Source organism: Muntiacus reevesi, chromosome 10 (genome assembly GCF_963930625.1).
Source record: "Muntiacus reevesi chromosome 10, mMunRee1.1, whole genome shotgun sequence".
Taxonomy (NCBI): domain Eukaryota; kingdom Metazoa; phylum Chordata; class Mammalia; order Artiodactyla; family Cervidae; genus Muntiacus; species Muntiacus reevesi.
Genome location: NC_089258.1, coordinates 60,906,444 through 60,930,616, shown reverse-complemented (window position 1 = coordinate 60,930,616; position 24,173 = coordinate 60,906,444). Strand labels below are relative to the sequence as shown.

At 36.8% G+C, this 24,173-nt stretch overlaps 1 protein-coding gene across 24 annotated transcripts in view; it reads left to right on the top strand.

Moving 5' to 3' along the window:
• Positions 1-290: 290 nt before the first annotated feature.
• PCM1 (pericentriolar material 1) overlaps positions 291-24,173 on the top strand; it is an 84,481-nt gene continuing 60,598 nt past the window's right edge. For 8 of the 24 annotated variants that reach the window (XM_065947347.1, XM_065947340.1, XM_065947337.1 and 5 more), the window contains exons 1-9: positions 294-659; positions 2,279-2,349; positions 10,425-10,542; positions 13,022-13,267; positions 14,280-14,549; positions 15,463-15,633; positions 15,822-15,938; positions 21,982-22,159; positions 22,327-22,416. In XM_065947347.1, coding sequence (XP_065803419.1) covers positions 10,447-10,542; positions 13,022-13,267; positions 14,280-14,549; positions 15,463-15,633; positions 15,822-15,938; positions 21,982-22,159; positions 22,327-22,416 — 1,168 coding nt within the window. In that variant the 5' untranslated portion in view covers positions 294-659; positions 2,279-2,349; positions 10,425-10,446. Of the gene's footprint in view, positions 660-2,278; positions 2,350-8,985; positions 9,046-10,424; positions 10,543-13,021; positions 13,268-14,279; positions 14,550-15,462; positions 15,634-15,821; positions 15,939-21,981; positions 22,160-22,326; positions 22,417-24,173 lie in introns of all 24 variants that reach the window. The other 16 variants (XM_065947344.1, XM_065947333.1, XM_065947343.1 and 13 more) reach the window with 10 other exon arrangements.

Here is a 24,173-nt window from a genome sequence, read left to right as displayed (position 1 = left end):
TCTCTCTCCTTCTTCCGGCACTTCCAGGGGCTGGCACTCCCCCGCAAAGGAAAACCGGAACGCGCCTCCACTCTTTTTCCATCTGCCAAGGCGGGTCTCCAACCACTTCCTCAGAGGCCTCGCCTCCTCGTGGAGAAGCCGGAAGCGCAGAGCATACTGGGATTCGTAGTCACATCCCTCGGGACGAACAAGCGGGCGCGTGTACCCCGAGAGCGAGTTGGCATTGTGGGATATGTAGTTTCTGGTGGTTCGTTTGTGGACTCGACACCGGGCTCCAGAGAGAGAGGTGACACCACCGACTCCAGCGGGTCACATGACTCCGGTCTAGCGCGTTGATCACACTGCGGCTCCCGCCAGGGCGAGTTTCGCCCCCACGCGGTCGTTGCCGAGGAGACGGCGCATGTCTCCCGGCGCGTTGCCCCCTCTGCAGTCCCCCCGCCCCTCTTCTCCCACCACAATGAGATCCTAAGATGGCGGTGGTTGCGGCGGTTGGCGCTGAGGAGCTGAGGTAGAGGAGGCGGCCATTGGGCCCTTAGGCAGCCTGGGAACTTGGGGCTTCTCCCTGCTGCGGTCTCTAAGGGCGGCCCGCTGCCGGTGGCGGGTCGTGGTGGGGCTGACCGCTACTCCGCCCTTGGCAGGAGCGGCTGCTTCGTTTACAGGTAATGCCTGCGCGTTCCCAGCCCTTGGCAACCGACGGCAGCGCGGCGCCGGGGCGGGAGAGCAACGGCCCTGGGACACTTGATCCTGGAGAGCCTGGCCTCGGGCCCACGCCCCTGGTGGGGCTCCTGGGGCTCCTTGCTGCTTGCTTCCCGTCCCTCTGGGCGGGCCGATTGCCCCTTCCCCCGGGCCGAGCGATGCTGATCTCGGGGTGAGCATCTAGGGACGCGTCGGCGACTGCAGGACCCCCTGCTTGCCTCCCCGCCCCTCTTGCTGGCCCCGGGGAGGAGACCGCCGTGGGGACTCGGGCGCTCCAGGAATGTCCCTCGCGAGTGGAGGAAGTGGAGTGGGGGCTACGGTTTGTTTTGGGGGGGGGGTCTCGTTTTCCATAGCAAGGGGCCTTAGTGGGCCATAATCTGCGCCTCTTCTACCTTACTCCCCAAATTCCGTTCCGTGGGGCTCTCGAGCTCCAGAATTTGGAGTGGAGAAGAGCGGGTGAGGAGCGATGCTACTTTGGGGTTGGGCCGTGAGCAGCAGGACTTACGCCGTCCCGGGCGTTTTTAGAGCTGAAGGGCCGGGGGAGGCGTTCCTGACTTGGGGGTTCCTACTGGCGAGGCGAATGCTAATTTTACCGCGCTTCCCCTCCGACCTCCCGCGGCGCCCCTTCGCCATCCCTTACTGCAGGTCCAGTTTGGATGGGCCGCGGGGTGGGGGAAATACTAAATGCCAAATGGATTCGAGGAACGTTGCTTGCTCTGCAGAAACGAGTGTTTGGGGATTAGGTCGTAGGCCCCGCTGGGGAGGCGGGGCCTCCAAACTTTTAAGCCCCGCGGCTCATTCCTCTAGAGCTCATCCTATCTGAAAAATAATTTTCTTTTTTTTTTTTTTTTTGGACCAATGCGAGGTCTGTGGCGGCTGCTCTACGGGTGACGGATCGTGTTTTGACGCTGGAAGAAGCGGAGTTTCTGGGCGCCCCTTCCACCCCCGCCCCGTAACTGCCTTGCAGACTCCGCCTTGTGCTATTCTCTGGTTACTGGAGTGGGTGGTGGTGTAAAGCTGCGGGAGCACCTGCTCCTTTCTTTCCCTAACACCTTCCAGATAGAGCCGCTGGAAACCATTAGAATTCTGAGTTTTTGAACTGAAATGTAAAGCTTGCGTTTCTGTAGTGAGAGGGTTATTTTTTAATGAAGCAGCTAGCTTTTAAATAAAGATGTTCTCATCAACGGGAATGCAAAGTTCTGGAATAGTTTTGCGTGACTGGAAGTTAATGACTTGGTCAATCTGAAGAGTAATCTTTGGCGTGGATTTTAACATTGATGGAGAAATCTGTATGATGATTGCATTATAGTGTTTTTACATTATAATTTCATTGTATTCCCAAGTGGATATTAAGGTATCGCAGTGCTGTTTGGTAGACCAAAACTCAGGTTTGGAGGATTTAAACCTGTTTATCGCTTTGTTTTCCTAAAGGTTGAAAGTACGTTGAATTTAAAATATTGATTAATTGAATTTTTCCTTTTCCGTTGATTTTCTGAGCACACTTTAGATTATAAATACTACTTGGTATTCTGTACATCACAGTGAAATGGGCTAAAATGATTTTTTTTTTTTTAATCATAAGCACACAACAGCTTTGAACTGTGAAGCAGGAAGGGAGCCGTTTCTGAGCTACGAAAGCTAGATTTGAAACAGGTAATTTGACATCATTGTATATGTTATTGGCTTTTGTATTATATTTGAAGACGACTTGATGCTGAATACTGTTATAAAATACTAGTGCCTGTAGTAAATAAATGGTCTAGGTTTGCTGCCCTGTTTGCCCTGCTTTTTGGAGTGCCACTTTGGTCTGTCTTCATACTTCTGTTTGAAAAGAGCCATGTCATTCGTAATTATTAGATGCTATGATAGTTTATGTAATACTTCTTAAAATGTCTTTGTCTTCACAGAGTTTCTTCATCTGCTCATTTGAGTTTGAATATTTCCTGTAGCAACTATTTGGATAGCCTCTTGTTCCAAATTGATTTACTCTTAAGTCATCTGGTACAACTTTTCTAGTAATCGGCTGTTTTTATTTTTTATTCCCAAACTCCTCTACTTTTTGAGCTTATTATGTATACTGTTGATTGAAGTTTGTTAGTTTCAGTTGTCTAAACTTACTTTAAATTTTGGTTTCTATACATAGGGCATTTCTATACACAAATGCTGGTTACGTAAAGATACTCTGACCAGCAGGAAGAAGTCAATGTAAGTTCACTGAGGGAAAGTTAAGAAATTGTTTGTTAAGGACAGTTTAGAAATTAATCCTCACCCTGAGGATTAAAAGTAATTTTTGTTAGAACCATTTTAGCAATAATTACTCTCTTTTTTAAAGATTGCAGAAAATTTAGTTCTCCTGTTAAAATTTTAAAGACAGCTTAATTCTCAAAATATGATGACTATATCCTTGCTTTCTAGGAAAACAGACAAATCTTCAACACACTTATGCAATAGGTTGTCTTAAGAATATAGATTGGCCATTGATTTATATCTTAATTGTACTTCTTGGTATCTTTTTCTGTTAGTTGAAAGACTATAACAGAATAAGACAAGAAGAATAGAACTCAGAGGAAATGTCAGATATACGTCTGTATTTTAGAGTCTTTAACACTGGAGTATTTGGTAAAATAAAAAGTTATAAAATCAGTCACAAATAATTCTCCTTTTAACACTTTAGCGAAGATGGATAAAATAGAATAAGAATACAAGGCAGTTGAGTTAAACTCGCTTTAAAAGACCTTGGTTTTCTCAATAGGAGACTTGGCCATTTGTTGGAAAAGAAGTAAATGTATGTGAGATTTGGAAAAAATAGAAAGTGTTCGGTGTCACACTACGGATTTTATTAAGAAGCCAGAAAAGGATAACACGGTAACATAGCAGTACACTCATCTTACAGATTTAACTGAGTGTGTACAATGTGTGAGTTCATGCTACAAAGTACTAGAGATAGAACAGTGAGCAAAACAGATAAAGTGCCTTACCTCAAGGAGTAAACCTACATTTTAAAGTGTCAGTGTGTAGTATACCTTAATAGTGGACACAGTCAATGCCATTTTATAACTATTTGACAGTTTTGAGAGAACAAACAGAAAGAATGAGTATTGAGGTTTATGCAGAATTGAGTTGATAAAATAGGCAAATTGATGAGGAGGCAAGGATGTTAGCAAGGCATTTTTGGAAGTAGCATTCTTGGGTTAAGTAAGAAAGTGAGGGGTGAATGGATTCTTGGAAAGAGAAATGATCAAGGGACAGGAGGTATTCAGCAGGGCCAAGGGGTAAGTTCAGCAGGAATGTGCAGGTGAGGCAAAACAGAATGCAAGGACTTAGGTTCAGAAAGAGATATTTCAGAAGTTAAGGATGTTGAACAAATGATCTGTCCAGAGTAGAAACAGTATTGGGATAGAGCAGACGAAATGGATGTTGTAACTGAGGTCAGAGTCTTAGAAAAATCATCACAGATGTTCAGGTCATGGAAGCAGAGAGTGACGTGGAAAGTGAAAACCACAAGCCAGTTAAAAGTGTAAGACTGTCTTGGGGTGAACAGTAGGAAATGGTACCCAAGATAGACAGAGTGGTGCTTTTGATGGTTAGCGTGTTTAAAAGAGGAAGGTCAAGCATTGTTAAATAAGAATAGTCTGTAAATGATATTCTTTCCCCATGAATCTGAGAGACTAGGAAGAGTAACGTCTTTTAGAAAGGATTTCTAAGGAAATAGTACTTTCAGAGTGGTTTGGGATTTTATTGAAGCCAAAGAAGTAGGAGGAATGTTTCGGAATAGATAGAGGATGTATAGGGAGTGAGTTTGTAATGGTCCAGTGGAAAGGAATCACAGGAAGAGCTGTTACCAGTAGAGAGTATGGGATGGAATGGCATTGAAGTTTGGGATTGGTTGTAGCAGGATGTATAGATTTGCCTAGGGAGGTATATGTAATCAATGACAAGGAAGTGACAGATTTCAAATATAAACTGTAGAGAGGGAGAAGTTTTAACAAGCCGAATTTAGTTGACTTCAGGGTTCTCATTTGCTTTTGTAGAGAGTGAGGCTATATTAAATTTTCTTGATGTGGAAACATTCTATACAGAGTAACTGTACCGTAAGATAGACCCAGTGTAGTATTTGGTACATAGTGAGGTCTAATCAAATTTGTATTGATTCAAATTGAGTGTTGTATTGTAGTCTATTCATCCTTTTCCCCCTAATACGTAAAGAGCTTTTGTTTTTTTAAAAAGAGAGTAATTATGTGCTTGCTTCGGCAGCACATATACCAAAAAGAGTAATTATATAGAGATACCTTAAGTTCTAAAAGAATTACTGAAATTTTTAATAAGTGTCAAACTCAAAGTACTATGGAAAAAGATCTGTATGGTTTTTAGGTACAGAGAAGAAATTGAGAAATCCCTCAAATGAAACTAAACAACACATAATGCCAGAAACTTACGCGTTTTCTTCTCAGTTTCCATTAAAAGTGCCTAGGATGGTTGTGTACTATGTTAAGGCTTTCAAAAGAGTATACTGGATATTTCCTTTATATAATTAGTAAAAGAAATAGCCCAGCTAATTCGACCTTTAGAACACTTGTGCAGATAATATGAGATACCAGCCCTGGTTATTTTGTGACTCTAAGCAAATATTAAAAAAAAAAAAAAAAAAAAATATATATATATATATATATGTGTATATATATATATATATATATATATATATATATACACATTCTACAATATTTTATTTGGATATGCTTAGTTGCGTCCGGTTCTTTTCTACCCCATGGATTGTAGCCTGCCAGGCTCTTCCATCCATGGGATTCTCTAGGCAAAGATGTTGGAGTGGGTTGCCATGCCCTCCTCCAGGGAATCTTCCCAACCCAGGGATCAAATCTGCATCTCTTGCATTGGCAGGTGAATTCTTTACCCCCCTGAGCCACCAGGGAAATCCTTTATTTTGATGAGAATTTCTAAAACCTTGGTTTACAAATGTCAGTTGAGATGTAAGATATTTCCAAAGACACTTAGGAGTCATTTAATACCATTTGAGAAATAATATCTGAATTTTAAAGATTTTAGGAAAAGTAATTTTTTCTTTTCTTGATTAATTTGTATTTTTATTTCAAAGGTAACTTTAATCAGTCATGGGTATTTTCATGGTAATTAATACTGGGATATTCTACTTAGATATCTGTAATACTTATAGTAAGATTCCTACAACAGGATTTTCTTCAGAAAGATCAGTCACTGAAAGTAGTTTGTCAATTGCCATGGTATTTTTACATTCAGTATCCTTGTGAGATGAGGAGACCAAATAAGACTGTCAAAAATAGCAAAATGAAACTTATAAATAATAGTTTCAACTTACTTTAGTAGGTCATAGGGTGGATGAAAGTGCTTGTTTGAAGTAAAAGGATTTTATTTCCATTCTGCTTCACACACGATCATCCATCACTTGTGCTAATTATTTTCCAGTGGCTTCAGCTTTTCCATCTCATTGTTTTTCTATTAAACCTGCCTGGCAAAATCCCAAGCTTGGATGGATTCAGTGGAATCCACTGCTTTATATCAAGGCTGATGAGCACTTCTGGGGAAAAAAATGGAAACTGCAGATTAGTGTTGTATCAGTGCTAAAAGTGAATGTTCTCTGCTGTCATCTGAACCCTTAGTGCTGCTCTTCACACTTCCCCAGCCGCTCAGATATCTTACCCTCACATATTTACCGAGCAATCTGTTTTACTTCACAGCAATTAACAGCCTCTTTCAACTTCCTACCACCAGATCTGCTAACTAGCCTGTATCCCATTCTATCCTTTCTTTCTTTCATTTCCGTGAAAGAGGTGTTCTTTTGCCAATCTAATGCTAATCATGTTTCTTAAACCCTAGATCCGAGTCGTTCCCAGTTCTTCAGAGACCACACACAGTTTGCATCTTTGTCTCCCTCTATGAGTGCTATCCTGGCAAATTTTAAATGTACTCAAGATACCTCCCTCTCTCCCCCCGGTTATATATATATCAGTTTTATTAGTATTTTTTAAAATTTTATTTTTAATTGCAAGGATAATTACAATATTGTGTTGGTTTCTGCCATACATCAGTATGAATCAGCCATTGGTATACATATGTCTCCTCCCACCCCTCTAGGTTGTAACAGAGCGTCATCTTTGGGTTCCCTGCGTCATACAGAACACATTTGAGTCAGCTCTACTGAGGTGGACAAACCTAGAGTCTATTATACAGAGTGAAGTAAGTCAGAAAGAGAAAGACATACCATATCTTAATGCGAATATATGGAATCTAGAAAGATAATACTGATGATCCTATTTGCAGGGCCCCAAAGGAAACAGACTTTTGGATACAGTGGGGGAAGAGAGAGGGTAGGATGACTTGAGAGAGTAGCATTGAAACATGTACATTACCATATGTAAGATACCTCCATTTTAAGGAATCTTTCTACTTAACCTTCTCTGCCTGCTTTCCTTCACAGAATGGTGTTTTGAAAAAAATCACCTAATGACTTCCTTTAATTTTTTCTCTTCCCCATCAGTAAATACATTTCAGTTATGGAATTGATTTTTACCAAGGTTGTCAGTAACCGCCTTGTTGCTAAATCCAGATGGACAATTCTCACTAGTTTGTTTATATGATAAAGTAATACTTGGCATTCTTATCATACCCTCCTTCTTTACACACTTCTCCCCCTTGTTGACACATTCTTCTGGTTTTGGTTTTCCTCTTGTCTTTCTGTACCTTCTAAGTGTTCTTTTTCTTTTTTAAATATCAATGTCCTTCAAGGTTTAGTCTTCTCTTACTCTTTATCTTCTCCATGAGCCTTCTGTTCCACTTTACATTCTTTTATGAATTGATGATTTGCACATCTCTGTAGCCTAGATTTCACTTCTGAGAGATGGCTGGTTGCCCACTGGACAGATTTAATTGGGTATGCGATAGATATCTCAAATGTCTCTAAAACTGAGCTCATCTTTTTCTCTCATTAATGGAAATGTGTTTCTTTTCAAATTAGTTTGAATGTATCATCATATACCCTGTTTTCAAGGTAGAAACCCATGGGTCATCCTTTAACTCCTTTCTCCCTGCCTCATCTCCCACTTCATTATAGTCGCTAAGCCATATTGATTCCGCCATAAAATTCTTCCTTGCAATGGTCCTCTTCTCTTACACACCTAGTGTTTTGATTATTAAAAGTCTTTCTATACAAATAATAGTTTATAATAATAATCATGACATAATAAAAAACTACATAAATTAATGTGTTTACAGAATCAAATTTAGAGGGTAGATATCAGTAGTTTTCAAGGTGACTTTGAGGAGGTTAAAGAGGTTAACATAAGAAAGAAATGACTTGCCTTTGTTTTCTGTTATAGGGTGAGATAGCTACTCCCATAGAGAAATCAGCTGAATACACTGAGAATGGATCCACAGTCAATAACTTCAGTAGCTTCATGCTGATAATTTTACTTCTGTAGGAGTATGCCTTCTCAACCATTTGGTATCATTACTGAGTTATAAATACTCAATATCATCTTATGTCAATCACAAATAGACAAAGTTGTGTATAAACTTTATAGACTTTATTTAGTAAATGGTCTTTAAAAATGATTTTTAAGAAATAGTTGATATATTTTCCCCAGACTAATTTTTTTTTTTCCCCAGACTAATTTTAATGTATGTTTTAAATTGTTTTAGAAACTTGTGTTCAAAGTCATTAGCTTATCACTAGCTCCTTAGGAAAAGCTTATTTTAGGAGGAATTCATCATAATAAAAAAATGAGTACAAAACATCTCTTTGAATATATTTTTAATTTATCTTAAAGTAAACTTACTTTATTATTAACTCTACTGATAGAAAATGCAACATACTGTATTTTACCAAAAAATTGGTGAGAGTTTTTACTTAAATATTTTAGTAATTTCTCTTCTAATCGCCACTTTAAGATAAATTACTTTTTGTAATGTTAGGTATTGTTTTCATCTCTATTGCTTATGTATTTTTTGAGCTCCTATTCTTTAATATTACAAATTACATCAGTGCATCTTAGAAAAAGGTAGTTGTAAAATGTTTCATTTAAATGAGTCAGTTCACTGGACATACCTCTTTATGAGTATCAGTTATTTTGCAAAGTTCTTAAATAGATTTCTAGTGTAAAAAATGTTGTAAAATATTGCTGAAAATATATAAGGTAAAGAGCAAAAATCACATTCCTACCCCGTAACCAACAGCTGCTTTCATGCAAGCATTTTTTAATATAGTAAAGATGTTAATTATATACTTCATATTTCTTTCAGATTTTTTCCCCAGCTTGTCATTTACTATTTATTCTCAGTATACATAGGATTCATTTGTGCGTGAGTAAAATTGGTTGAACATATTCCTTTTTATTTCCACATTTCAAATTAGCAAAATCTCTATTTTTAAAGCTCATTCTTTTTTCTTGTCTTTTGACTCTTTAATCTTATTCATCTATTTTTAATCTACTGGATAGTATCTTGGTTTATGGTGTAAGGCAGTCTTTTTCATCTGAGGGGGAATTCAGCTCTAATGCTCTAAGGCATCTGTTGTTTACTATGAATTAATTCTTCTGTGTGTCTGGAATGGTACTGGGTATGTGCCATCCTTGGGAGAATTGAGAAAATAGTCACTGAAATCATTTTCCTGTGTTTTGTGTTTAAGATGATGAATCCTAGTTTAGGAAGTCTGTTAAAGCTTTAAATAAACTTTTTTCAACATTGTTAACAAATTGTCCCATCAATTGAATAATCTTTTACCACTCAGTTATTGCAAAGGTTAAATGATAAACACATAAAATGTTTAGCATTAGCATTTGGCATATAGTGAACAAAATTGATGTTAGCTATAGTTAATTTTTGTCATTATATTTTTTGAATTGGGTGTATTTGAAGATTTTCTTTTTGAGTGGTGCTGATTGAACCATATAGATACTTAATGTGGTTGAATATCTTGGGTTTAGTTTTTTACTCTCTTGACCACTACAGCAACTCTCGCTTTTATTTTTCACGTAATTTTTTTCTAACTTGTTTGTTCTTCTAGATGGTTTTTAGAATTGTTCTGTCAAATTCCAAGAATCCCAGTGGGTATTTAATTAAGTCTAAAATTCAGAAAAAATGTTTAGTCTTCTCATCAAAGGAGATAGTATGTTTTTCCACTTATTCACATTTTCTCTCGCGTTTTTTTATAGAGTTTAATAGTGCTTCTTATATGTGTTTAACTGAATCACTTTGCTGTATAGCAGAAATAAGCACAACATTGTGAAGCAACTGTACTTCAATTTAAAAAATAATGTGTCTTTACATAGGGCAAAATTATATTATTCCTAGATAATTTTACTTTTTATTACTATTATAAGTGATGTCATTTCCATCCAGTTAACTTTTTCCTACCTCTTTACCTTTTTGGATTGTGTCAAATAAATTGAGTAACCTTAAAGGATGCAAGCCTGCACAAAGAGTGGATATTCCAAGGTTTTTTTCCTTCCTCTCCTTATCACTTCAGCTACTTAATGCATGCTAAACAAACTATGCCTGTGGCAGCTAAATCATTTTGTGTGTGGTTGATGCCTCACACAAAATAAAAGAGGTGGTGCTTCTTTTATTTCATAAAATCAGCTTTTCTGATACTTGTTTCTATTGCTAAGCTTCATGGAATGATTTCAATATTACAGTTTGTTTTTAATGTGTTAAAAAGTTAGTCTTGACTTGTTTTGCAGAAGATTAATTGTAAAAGCCAGTATGGCCACAGGAGGAGGTCCTTTTGAAGAAGGTGTGAATGATCAGGATTTACCAAACTGGAGCAATGAGAGTGTTGATGACCGACTCAACAATATGGTAAGATATCTTATTATTGATGGTGTGTTGTTGGCTACTGATGTTAAAATGCCACTTTCCTCTGACTTAGCCAAGTCATCCTCATTGAAACTATGTAGACACAGTATTTCTTGCTGGCCAATATATTAAATGACCCTGGGCTATTTGGTATATTAGTTGAAGACATTTTTGTTTGCACGTAACATCTTTTTTTTTTTTTTTCCTGCCCACTTCCCAGAATCCCTCTCCTGCACGTAACATATCAACTTGAGTTAGCTTAAGCTGAAAAGGAGATTTGTTATAAGAATATAAAGAAAAAAAAAGAATATAAAGATGTTTTATGGAAAATAAGTTAAAAGAATATAGCTGGGTTTTAGTAAGGGACTAGAAAAAGCAATCAGAAAGTTGTCAAGAATTATTTTTTCACTTTGCTAAATAACTCTTTGCTTCTGAGTGTCTCTACTTAACCCAACTGTATTTTCACAGACCAGTTTTCTCTCTCGTCTGGTCCATGTGATATACTGTGGCTGCCCCTTCTAAAGTTTTCAGTTACGCTTCTGTTGTAGACTGACTAGTTATCTGTTAGTTACAATTTGAAATTTTAAAATATGATTATCCTAACTTGTATTAGGTATGCATCTCTTTACCAGTCACCTGTGGCCAAGATTGGGTGGGGTAAGTAGAACAGGATTGGAGAAGGATATGGCAACCCGCTCCAGTGTTCTTGCCTGGAGAATCCCATGGAGAGAGGACCCTGGTGGGCTGCCGTCTGTGGGGTCGCACAGAGTCAGACATGACTGAAGCGACTTAGCAGCAGCAGCAGCAGCAGCAGCAGCAGTAGAACAGGAAGTTGGCAGGAACACCCACATGTGAATTGGGCTGGAGGGACAGTGTGTAGAGAAGGAAGTTTTGTTACAAAAGAGAAAAATATCCCAAAAGGTGTTTGTAAAGTAAAACTAAAACATTCTTCCAATATGGATAAGGTGGGAATTTACAGAACTTTTGAATGTGTTATGTGAATATAGCTAAGTAAATAAACATATTTTCTGGTAAAACGTTCAGTTTAGTCGCTTAGTTGTGTCAGACTCTTTGCGACCCGATAGACTGCAGCACGCCAGGCCTCCCTCTCCATCACCAACTCCCGGAGTTTACTCAAACTCATGGCCACTGAGTCGGTGATACCATCCAACCATCTCATCCTCTGTCGTCCCCTTCTCTTCCTGCCTTCAATCTTTCCCAGCATCAGGGTCTTTTCAAATGAGTCAGCTCTTCCCATCAGGTGGCCAAAGTATTGGAGCTTCAGCTTTAGCACCTTCCAATGAATATTCAGGACTGATTTCCTTTAGGATGGACTGGTTGGATCTCCTTGCAGTCCACGGGACTCTCAAGAGTCTTCCCCAACACCACAGTTCAAAAGCATCAATTCTTTGGTGCTCAGCTTTCTTTATAGTCCAACTCTCACATCCATACATGACTTCTGGAAAAACCATAGCCTTGACTAGATAGACGTTTGTTGGCAAAGTAATATCTCTGCTTTTTAATATGCTGTCTAGGTTGGTCATAACTTTTTCTTCCAAGGAGTAGGCATCTTTTAATTTCATGGTTGGCAGTCACCATCTACAGTGATTTTGGAGCCCCCAAAAATAAAGTTTGTTACTGTTTGCACTGTTTCCCCAGTCTTTCCCCCTGTTTGCACTATTTGCCATGAAGTGATGGGACCAGATGCCATGATCTTAGTTTTCTGAATGTTGAGCTTTAACCCAACTTTTTCACTCTCGTCTTTCACTTTAATCCAAAGGCTCTTTAGTTCTTCTTTGCTTTCCGCCATATTTTTTTATCATTTCATATCAGACCTTATCATATAGTACATTATTGTTCCCTATAGAAAATAATAATAGTTAACATCTGTTGCTTACTACATGCTAGGCACTGTGCTGGATGTTTTATATATGTTATTTTAAATCGTGTTTTAAAGGTGGCACTATTTTAGAGATTAGGAAACAGATTTATGAAAGTTAAATAAATTGCCTAGGGTCACACAGTGGAGCATTTCTTCAGGTAACAGTAATTGCTTTAGAACACAGGTTGATTCCTGATCTGTCTACCTATACATGTTGATTTTAAAGGAGACCAGTGAAGGTATCTATAATTTTATTTCACCAATCAATTTATAAATAGTAAGGAACCATTTTTAAAAATGCTTCTGAAAATATTTAGACTGATGCTAGGGTTAGAGTTTGGGTATTTGTTAATGATTCATGATAGGGAAGTAGTTATTTTCTGAATAATTAAAGTAATTTCAGCACAGTAATAAAATTTAGACTACATGTAGTAGAGGGAAAATGGGCTAATGCAGGTAAGTAATTGTCTCTAAGACTATGTATTTATGTGAAAATTGTTTTGTCATTTCTAACTTTAAGACCAAAAATTTTAAAGCATACCAAAATATTTTCCTGATTTGATAGAGGTCAGATTAACATTTGCCTTTACTTTTTTAAAGGATTGGGGCGGCCAGCAGAAGAAGGCAAATAGGTCATCAGAAAAGAATAAGAGAAAATTTGGTGTAGAAAGTGATAAAAGGGTAACTAATGATATTTCTCCGGAGTCATCGCCAGGAGTTGGAAGACGAAGAACAAAGACTTCACTGACGTTTCCACATAGTAGATATGTGACTCAGATGTCTGTTCCTGAGCAGGCAGAACTAGAAAAACTCAAACAGCGGATAAACTTCAGTGATTTAGATCAGGTTTGTAAATTATTTTACAAATCAAGTTATGACTATGGAAAGTACTTGCCATAGATAAATCATTTGTCTTAATGAAATTGAACTGTTTATTTCTTTTTCTTAGTTTCTGTGCATATGAAAAGAATGTTAATCAGTGGTGATGGTACTGTGTTCTTTGGAAGGCAACAAAGTCCTTATTTCTAAACTAGCTGAGAATAGGTTTTTCAGAACTTTATTATTACAGTGTTTGACTGGCTAAAATGATTTCATTTTGAAACTAAAATTTGCATGCTACTAACTGGGCAAGATAGCTGTTAAGCAAAAGAGAAGATCCTGTTTAAAATATTTTATTATTGACTAAGTGTGGAATGTGCTATTATCTCAAGTTTAGAATAAAACCATTATTTGTATTTATAATCACCGAGGTCAAGTTTAGAACTAAAAGCAAGTAGAAGTGAAAATGAACTCTTCACATTTTATTGTCTGATCTGTACTTGATAAAGTTTCTCTAAATATGCATAAAGATAGATTCCAGTCTGGTATGATGACGGTGATGATCATGTATCATTTAGTCACCTTTGTATCAATTATTGAATAGTTACTGTATGCCGGGCACTAAGTTAAATGATTTATCAGATAGTGCTTCACGTTGACACATCTTTATGTTAATGTTTGTATTAATCAACATTGATTCATTAGGTCCAAAGCCTATGTTATATTCTGTATTCAGGTATGACTAGCAACCTGAGTTATAAATATGGTTCATAATCCTACTACTTTATTTAGAATAGTCTTGCTCATAGCCATCATTTCAATTGTCTCTGACAGAGTGAGGAGTAGGACGTGATAATTGAATTTGGTATTTTTCTAAAAGAATTTTGTAGGTCTGAAGCTGCTCTGAGTCTTATGACAGATCTTTTATATATACCTCCTGAATCATTATCTGATGGTGAAGCTGACTAAGAACATTGGATTTTTTTTTTAATTTTGAAAGATTAATGTTTGTGGGATTTGGTTTTTCTTTCATGTATAGAGAAGCATTGGAAGTGATTCTCAAGGTAGAGCAACAGCTGCTAACAACAAACGTCAGCTTAGTGAGAACCGAAAGCCCTTCAACTTTTTGCCTATGCAGATTAATACTAACAAGAGCAAAGATGCCGCTCTAAGTCCTCAAAAGAGAGAAATGATTGGATCAGCACAGTGTAAAGAGTTGTTTGCTTCTGCTTTAAGTAATGACCTTTTGCAAAACTGTCAAGTCTCTGAAGAAGATGGAAGAGGAGAGCCTGCAATGGAGAGCAGCCAGGTGATAATATTTCTTTTATTATTTCATAAACCTCAGAGTAGAAGTGTGAAGATTTTAAAAAATATTTATACACTTAGGAATTTCAGTTGGGTAGAATTAAGGTACTTCCCAGGTTTCCCATGTGGCACTAGTGGTGACGAATCCACCTGCCAGTGCAGGAGTCATGAAAGACAAGGTTTGATGCCTGGGTGGGAAAGGTCGCCTGGAAGAGGGCATGGCAAGCCATCCAGTGTTCTTGCCTGTAGAATACCTCAGACAGGAGGAGCCTGGCGGGCTGCAGGCCATAGGGTTGCAAAGAGTTGGACACGACTGAAGTGACCTTGCACGCAAAGTACTTCCTTAACTTTTGCTCATTAATCCTGTCAGGTTTATTCAAAACTGTGTAAATGTCTTTTTACAAAAATGATTGTAGAAGTGGCATAGTCAGGTGAATTAAGACTTTCTGTTCACCTGTGAAATGCTGTATTGTTAATTTTTAGTAAAGAGAAGTTGGAGTAATGTGATTAATAGATTGTTGTAGAAATTTCTTTAAATGGTTATATAATTCATTTGAAAAGATAATTCTGTTTTAAAAGTATTTTAATTTTTAAAATTTATAAAGAAACACTAGAAGAATTTATATAAATAAGTTTAATATGCAGTTTTATAAAGTGAAGTTTTCAAGTGATGTAAATTAAAACTAATTTTGAAATTAATAGAAATAGGAGTTATTAGTATTGCCTATTAAGTTTTGATTAAATTGTAAATTTGGTTCAGATCTTTTGCATGTATGAATTCATACAATAAACCCAGCAGTATCTTTGGTTATTTGAAATTAAAATCTATAAAGTTGTTGCTGTTTAATAAATTATGCTCATTTTAACATCCTGTTTATTTTCATGTCCCCCCATTCCCCCCAATATCTCCCCTGCAGATTGTAAGCAGGCTTGTTCAGATTCGTGATTATATTACTAAAGCGAGTTCCATGAGGGAAGACCTTGTAGAGAAAAATGAAAGATCTGCTAATGTTGAGCGCCTCACTCATCTGATAGATCACCTTAAGGAACAAGAAAAGTCATATATGAAATTTCTCCAGAAAATTCTTGTAAGTTTTGAACTTTTTACATAATGTACTGAGTGATTTTTGTAGTCCATCAGTGTGTACCTATGGTAATGACATTGTGATTGCCACCCCAGAGGAGTTAATATATTTAAAAAAAATCGTGCCATCCCTTGTAACATTTTATTGCCCTTTTTAATAGTTGTATGATTTATACCACTAAAATATTTCAGGCTAGAGAAAATGAGGAGGAGGATGTTCGGACTATAGATTCAGCTGTGGGATCTGGTTCTGTAGCTGAGAGCACATCGCTAAACATAGATGTGCGGTCTGAGGCTTCAGATGCCACGGTAAGCAGCTTTTTAGTAATTAAAGTGCTGGAAATGAAGATACAAACTTTCCCCTTATTTTTCACAATAATACTTTTGTAGGCATTCCTTAATGAAAAATTTGTCTCAGGGAAGAAACCCTCAGATTGTTAATGCTGTATATATTCTTTTTGAACATGGAAATTTAAAAGTTTTCTTTATTAGCATAAAAGTAGTTTTAATGGTTGACTAATAATTTCTGGTCTTCAGCTTGTGAAAACCTGGGTTTCCTCATTTGTATCGTTAAGCACAGCTTTGCTCATTTTAAGAGGCATTGGGAGAGTTAAAATTCATTTTAGATGTAGTTAGTCATGAGGACAGTGTCATTGCTTGGCATGTCATCTTTTGGCAAAGCCTCCCAAGTTTCTCTGCCACTGAGGACCCATTTGAAGGCTGTTAGGATTTACATTTGTCAGGCTAGTGTAGAACTGAAGCCAAACCAGGCGGCTGATAAACTGAGCTGAAAATGGGACAGGTTAGCATTTACTTTGGGATTTATTTAGTGAGGAAAGTATATAAATTTTAACTTTGCAAAATGAGATGTATCAAAATACTGTCTTTTGGGAAAATAATCAGAAATTTTCAGAACTCTGAGGCAAGATTTGTAAAATGCACTTCATAAAAGGTAGTATGAAACTAGTATACTTGTAAACATTTTAATTTTAGCAACTGCACCTATAACAATGCATTAGTAAACTTGAAACCCTGTAGTCAGTAACGCCTTTCTTGTGAAAGGATAGACCGTGTGTATCGTTTATTTCTGAGGTGTGTTCCCAATTTCTAGCCAGCATTAGGAACTTGAGGGTTTGTTTCCTTTCAGCCTTGCCCTGCATAGTTTCTTATCTGCCTCCTTTCTCATCCTTGCCCTTCCTGATTCGAAGAGGAAACTTGAATTTTTTTTTTCTCTCCATTATTTTCACCAGGAGGTACTCAGGGGGCTTGATCCAAACGGTTGTTGAAGAATGCAGTCTACTGTGGGAAAATTGTTTTTCTGTTTACAGTGGTGTGTGGGAATAATTTCTTTCTCACATTTCCTTCTAGCAGAAATGGAAGGGTGGGGGCATGTGCATAAAGGAATTGTGTTTGAGAAGGGTGGGAACTGATATAATTGATTATAATAGTTTATCTGTATATGCTAGTGTATATAGTGTTCACCAAGATGAGACTTTCTTTCAGCATAAAATCAGGACATTTTGAAAATCAGTAACATACAGTAAATGTTAAAGTATACTTCAGTGATTGTTGTATAGCTTGGAAATTGCCTAAGAAATGATACTTATTTAGAATAAGCCAATAGTCTAGTCTATGGGAATTTAAAAGTCTATAAAGTTTTATTGCCACTTGGGGCGAGGGTGGATTAATTTTCTAAATCATGGACTGGTAAATTTTTATATTTATTTACAAGGCTGGCTTGTATGTTAAACAGGAGTTTGTATTAAGAAATTAATATGCTACACTATTTAATAAAGGAGGCATCTTTTAGTCTGAGAATTCGGCCGTGCATTGAGGACAAACTAGGGAATTCAGCTTCACAAGAACAGGTTTCAGACATTGACGTTACTACAAGTCCAAAAGGGGAAGGTGACAGACCTCCTGAGAATGACAGGGAGCTGAGGCCTAATAGGAAATGTAGCCGAAAACGTGGATTTCCCTTAAAGGTATACTTTATAATATTAACTTGGGAACCCTCTAAATGAGCACCTCTTTTGTTCATATTTCCTCTTCCTTATTTGCTTTTCTGTTGTTGCCATAACTTTTAAATTTGTATGTTATTAACATGGTTAGTTGTACAGTAATTTGCATTAGTAAAATGCATTGGTAAAAATCCCTTACTGTTTTTCTTCTTTTCTGCTTTCTTAGTCTCCTCTCCGTGGACTATGTGTGGTAGCTGTTTTTAATTTGCATTAACAAAGGACTTGAAACTTAACCCATTTTCCTTTTTGTTTTTGCTATTGAGAAAAAACTCAAAATATAACACATTCTTAAATGCTGATCATTAGTTGCCTTTTGTTTCTAATATTTGTGTCTGGATTAAATTGATACTTTAAAATCCTTTCTTATTTCCTTAGTCATTGATTAAAGAGAGAAAAAATGGACCAAGCTGTTAGCTTTCCTGTTTTTTTTTTTTAAGAATGAAATATTTTTATAGTGTTTTTGGTTTATATTTTTCTTCCCGTTGGAAATCCCTTCCCTTCTTCTTCTTTTTTTTTTTTTTTTTAGGAAAATATTTTATTAGTCAGTGCTTGTTTCCTAATGTTTTTGCTCCTTTTTTCTCCAGTGTTTGCTCTAAATGTTCTTTCTTTAGAAATTTTCCATGATTTGCATCAAGACATTCAGGAAGGGTTTAAAGACAACTATTTGTGTAGCTCCACTTAAAACAGTTTGAATAAAAAATAGCATTTGTAAAAGTGCTCCTATCCATTTGACAGAGTACAGTACTATTTTAATAATTGAGTATAGATAAGACCAATTTCATATGTTTTCTTACTAGCTTATTACCTAGGATTAGTCTTTATCTGTTATGTACATATTTTATATTTTTTGTGGCTGTTTAAAAGTGACAAAAAAAATTAAAATGACTGAACTTAACCTCTAATTATTTTGGTGTCCCACCCCACCTCCCCCAAGGTTTTGAAGATATGGTTTCAAACCAGCTGAGATTCCCTGGTAGCTCAGAGGTAGAGAATGTGCCTGCCAGTGCAGGCGACAGAGGTTTGATCCCTGGATTGGGAATATCCTCTGGAGAAGGAAATGGCAACCCACTCTGGTATTCTTGCTTGGAGAATCCCATAGACAGAGGAGCCTGGCGGACTACAGTCCAAGGAGTCGCAAAAGAGTTGGATGCGACTTAGCCACTAAACAGCAACAACATAGTGATCTTACTATAAAATGTTCAACAGAAGAGTAAAGTAGCTGATTATTTTTAAAACTAGTAGCATTGGAGGAGAAAAGGTGAATGGGGGAAAATAGATATCATTTAGAACTTAATATTCCTTTCTTCTGAAGTCTTTGAATAGCAACAAGCAGAACTTGAGTTGACAATTACTATAGCATAGTATCTGCTAGCTTTTTTCCTTAAGGCATTATGTTTGCTTTTAAAAGCTATTGTTCTGTTTTTAAGTTTCTTTGAATAATGACCTTATAAATGAATATGATTTTCTCTTGAACTTCTTTTTTGGAGTTTATTTTAATTTGCTTCTTTTTAATCTTTTGATTCTTAGGGCCACCCTATGGTAGTTCTGTCAGTACTCTGTTCATAAAGTGATTTCAGTTTCTTTTAAAAAAGCCCCAGTTCCCACTGACTGTCTTCATCCTCTCTCTGCTATGCAGAGCCTGCTGTCCACCCCCCACCTTCCTTCCTTCCCTCTTTAGCATCTTTCAAAATGTAGTATTCTGTTACAAGATTAGGGGGAAGACGTTGGTGTCTTAACCGAGGTTCCAAGCTTAAAGCAACCTTGGGAATTGCAGCTTAATAGGAAATAATTGATATTCTTGAGTTGCCTACAAGGGCAGAGTCTATTTCTTGAAATATTTTATAGACATGATATCATTGCATAATTTTTTTAAAAAGCCTTCCCAGAATGCTTTCATTGTTTTCCCACACTCATCTTCTCCCCACACTTAATCTCACTTCTTAGAGAATTCATAAGCTTTTCAAAATGCCATCTACCCACTTTTTGCTATTATTATTATTTTTTTTATCATTTCTGATTATTTCATGTGGGCTAGATTTGTCTCCCAAGCCAGATTATGTTTCTTCAGAGAGAGTTCTCAGTACTTAAGACATAAGCTAAGGATGTAATTTGGGTAAGAAACCTTGATATTAAATTGTTTAGTAAATTCTTTAATCTAATTTTAAGAGATGAGGAAATTATGAGTTAGATGGAGATAGTGGATTCTTGATTTTTGTTTTTTCCTAGATGAATTTTTTTCTTAATATGTGTAATGTTTCTTTTCTTAGTTATTTACCATTGATGCTTTGTTGGACTATTTGATTAATGTCAATCTGGAGATATTTCTCTGAGTCTTTCCAATTGAAATCTGTACCTAATTGCATCTGGTTTATATTTTACCAGTGACTTTGATGAAATTGCTTCCCTTGTGGCTCAGCTGGTAAAGAATCTGCCTGCAATGCAGGAGACCTGGGTTTGAGATCTGGGTTTGATCCCTGCGTTGGGAAGATCCCCTGGAGAAGGCAAAGGCTACCCACTCCAGTATTCTGGCCTGGAGAATTCCATGGACTGTATAGACCATGGGGTTGCAAAGAGTCGGACATGACTGAGTGACTTTCACTTTGACTTTTCGATGAAATTAATTTGGATTAGATCTGAGATGACTTGCTATCTCAGATTCATAGTTTTCTCTCACCTTTCAAATTATTTTACAAGATGTAAACAATCTTGAATTGAGCAACTAAGAAGATGACTTTTTATAGGAATGAATATAATGTTAACAGAGTAACTCCATTTGTGTTGGATGGGAGAGAACTGAGTAAACTGTTGATTTGAAAATGGGTTCAGTTTACTGGGAATTCTCCAGGAAATAGTAGCTTAACCAAGATGTGTTATTTCTCTTCCATGTTCATGCTAGATAGAGCACTGACCTGGCTTCTCTGATACATTCATCAAAAATTCTGACTGCAGTCTTCTACTTATTATTTGATCTTCATTTCTTTGAGTTCTTAATTCTGAGCCATGTACTTTTATTGCTTGCTAAGTTACATGGTTACTCATTCTGACTCAGATTACTGATGAGTTCTCCTTGGGGAGGTAAAGAGAAGAAGTTTTTGCAAAGTATTGATAAGGAATGTCACCCAGAAGGAAACTTCTCTAGAGCCATTTGTGTTCTCCTTAATTTCTCCTGGAATTAAATGTACATAGGGAAAACAGATCAGTGCATTTTTATTTTCCAAAGAGATCATTGAGCTTCTTTATTCTTCTTGGTAACTTTAGTCAGGGCCAAGGGAGGTCATTCATTTAAAGTCTATAAATAACCCCAACAAAAATTTGATAGCAATACAAATTTAAAATTGACTGTTTCTAAGCTGATAGAATTACTTTATGTAAATATTAGGTAAAATCATTACACTTTTAAGCTATAAAAATTTTAAAAGGCAAATCAATGATGAAAAATACCATTATGGTATAATTTCGTGCATAATTTGACTTAAAATTTTATTGTTTCCAAGTTGCACTTAAATTTGTCTCTGATTAATTGACCATAATATTTCTGGTTGAGTTACATTTGAATGGGTTGAAGATTAATATTTAAAATTTTATAGTTCTTTATAATTGACACTTACTCAGTCTGTTCCTCTTTTAGGCAAAATGCTATCTTTTAGGGGGAATTTCAAAGTAATTTGTGTTCTCGGACTCATCTAAAGGAGCATCTTTTAAAAGAAAAAAACATTTTTCTTTATTGTATGTTTATATGAAGTGATACAAGTAAATTAAAGCCTTTCACATCAGATAATCAAATAAAAATGCATTTTAAAAATCAAATAAAAATTTAACAAATTTTCATCTGTTGGTTTTTTTGGGTTTAAACATCCCTTCTAGGAGTGGGGCAGAACATTTTTTTGGTCTGGGCTTTTTTAGGGCTACTTTTGGGGCATTAACCTGGTATAATGTGCTTCTCCTTTTCTATAAGACTTGGATCTCATTCTTTGTGTGTGTGTGTGTGCGTGCACATGCGCGCACATGTGCATGTGTCTGTTTCTGTGTGTAGCTCCTTTTGCCTTCTTGACCGTTTTTCTTTTTGTAAGCCTCTTCCTTTGTTTTCCTTTTGTTAATTCTTCATGCTAAGTCTATGCATATGGTCTTTTACCTTGAAATTACTTAACTACCTAATTCTTAACTTGACAGGCTGTCTCTGTGTCATCATTTTCTTTTTTTCCCTTTCAAGTCTGTATCTAGGGTTGTATATGTAGTACAAGTTTATTATCTATGTTTGTATTTTACCATTGATAGTTGACTCATGAGCATATATTTTAATAGATTTAAGTGTTGTTGGTCTTATTTTTCAGGCCAGAGATCCTCAGCAGGAGCCTATGGAAGAGATAGAAAATTTGAAGAAACAGCATGATTTATTAAAAAGGATGTTACAGCAGCAGGAGCAGCTGAGAGCTCTGCAGGGACGACAGGCTGCGCTCCTTGCCCTGCAGCATAAAGCCGAGCAAGCTATTGCTGTGATGGGTGACTCTGGTATGCTGCTGTCTTAGGGTGTTGTTTTTATACGTGAGGCCCAGTAAGCAATGATGGGATTGCAGGGTAGATGCTGGTTGTTATATAACCAGATCTAGGATTGTTGCCTAGTTTAGAAACCTACTTGTAAGTCTTACTCTGTCCTGTGCTTTTCTCCGGTTATGCAGAAAAGGTTGCAGAGAAAGCTCCTGGCCATCATACTGCACCAGGCAGACAGCCGGCTCGTTCACCTCTGCATCCGAGAGTACCCATGAGAGGTAATGGGACGGGCTGTCGTTCTGTTTTTGCACCTCAGATTGATAGGGTTCTTGTTGCTTTTATTTTTGTGTTTTGTACTTAATTCAGCTAGGATTGCTATACTTTGCTTGCCTGCCAAGGAAGGGTTAAAACTTTAAGTGAGGCAGTAGATAAATGTAAGCTTCTTTAGCTTCACTATTGTATCCGTAAGGTACCCAATTGTATGCACTAGTTCCTTTGAACTAAATTTGTATCCTATCCAGTCTCCCTGAGACTCCGAAAGGGTCTTTCCTTTCTTCCTTCTTTCCTCAGAGTCCTGTATCACTTAGATGGAAATAGTATTGAGTTCTTTGGTATTGAATCTAACCTTATAGTTCTTCTCATTACCTTCAAACCTGTGTTTAATTTCTTAGTAAGTCAAAAACAAATTGTTACTTTTTAGAACTCAGGAAAACTAGGTCTAATTTGTTGTAGTGTGTCGTCCCAGTCTAATAATAATTTATCTCCTGTGGGCTCTCCATTTTAGGTTCTTACTGTAGTTATGCTGTTGTTATTCAGTTTATCATGCTGTCTACACCGAGCCCATTGGCTCAACCTTCTGATCACTGTTGTTCATAATTTAATTTTCCATTTTCATAGGAAATTTTTATGACTTGTAAGTTAACTTACTCTTTCATAGTAATTATATATAGTATAGAATATACCATATATATATAGTTGTGTATATATGGTATAGTATACAATTATAATTATGCAAATCTTCATCCCTATTTTTCCCTTGTAGTAAGCAAGTAATTTTTTTTTCTTTTTTTTACTGTACTATTATGAGTCTGGGACCAAGAGGAGAATGGACAGGAATTTAAATTTGAATTTATTTTTTGTACTAGTTCAAAAAGAATTTTAGGTTAATGATTGAAGACAGTTTTACTCTTGCACTTACGAGATTTTGCAGGAGAATACTGATGGAAAAACAAGCTTAACAATAATTAATTCTCTGGTCTAGAAGAGAGGCAACATGATTTTCATGGGAAAGAGTTTCCCTTTCATCAGTTAACTAACTTGTATGTTATCCTAGACTCTAATTTATTTTTTTCAAATAGTTTGGACTAGATACATGGGATATTATCCTGCCCTGAAATTCTAATTTCTCATTGAAAAAGCTAATAGTTTCCTTCAAAACAGAAATAGTTTATAGTATCTTTTAGAGCTGGAAAGATAACCATGGTTGAGTGAGTAGCAGAGCAGTAACTATTCTCAAAATTGTCATCAGAATACTGCCTTGGGAATACTGCCTAACGAAGATAAAAACTGGGGTCTTTTAGTATAGCTTGTATGACAAGCAAGTGCTTCAATAAATTACCTGTTCTATTGTAGAAGTCAGCAAACTGGCCCGAAATAAAGTTTCATGGAACATAGCCATGTTCATCTGTTTATGTATTATATATAGTTGCTTTTGCCCTGCAAAGGCAGAATTGGGTAGTTGAGACAAGTAATGTATTTCCACAGAGCCTAACATATTTACTATCTGAATCTTTAGGAAAAGTTTGCCAACCCCTGTATAGAGCACTGATTTTGTTGGGTGAGGTAGGGATTGAGGCTGGTGAGAATCAGCTGGGCTTTTTCAGACTCACCACTTTCCCTGCCACTTTTCCAGCCCAATTTGGTAGACCTGCTTGCACCCCGACTCTGTTGAGTCCCTATTATTTTTCCCCTTTAAAAAAATGATTTTTAATTGAAGGATAAATGCTTTACAGCATTGGTTTGATTTCTGCCATAC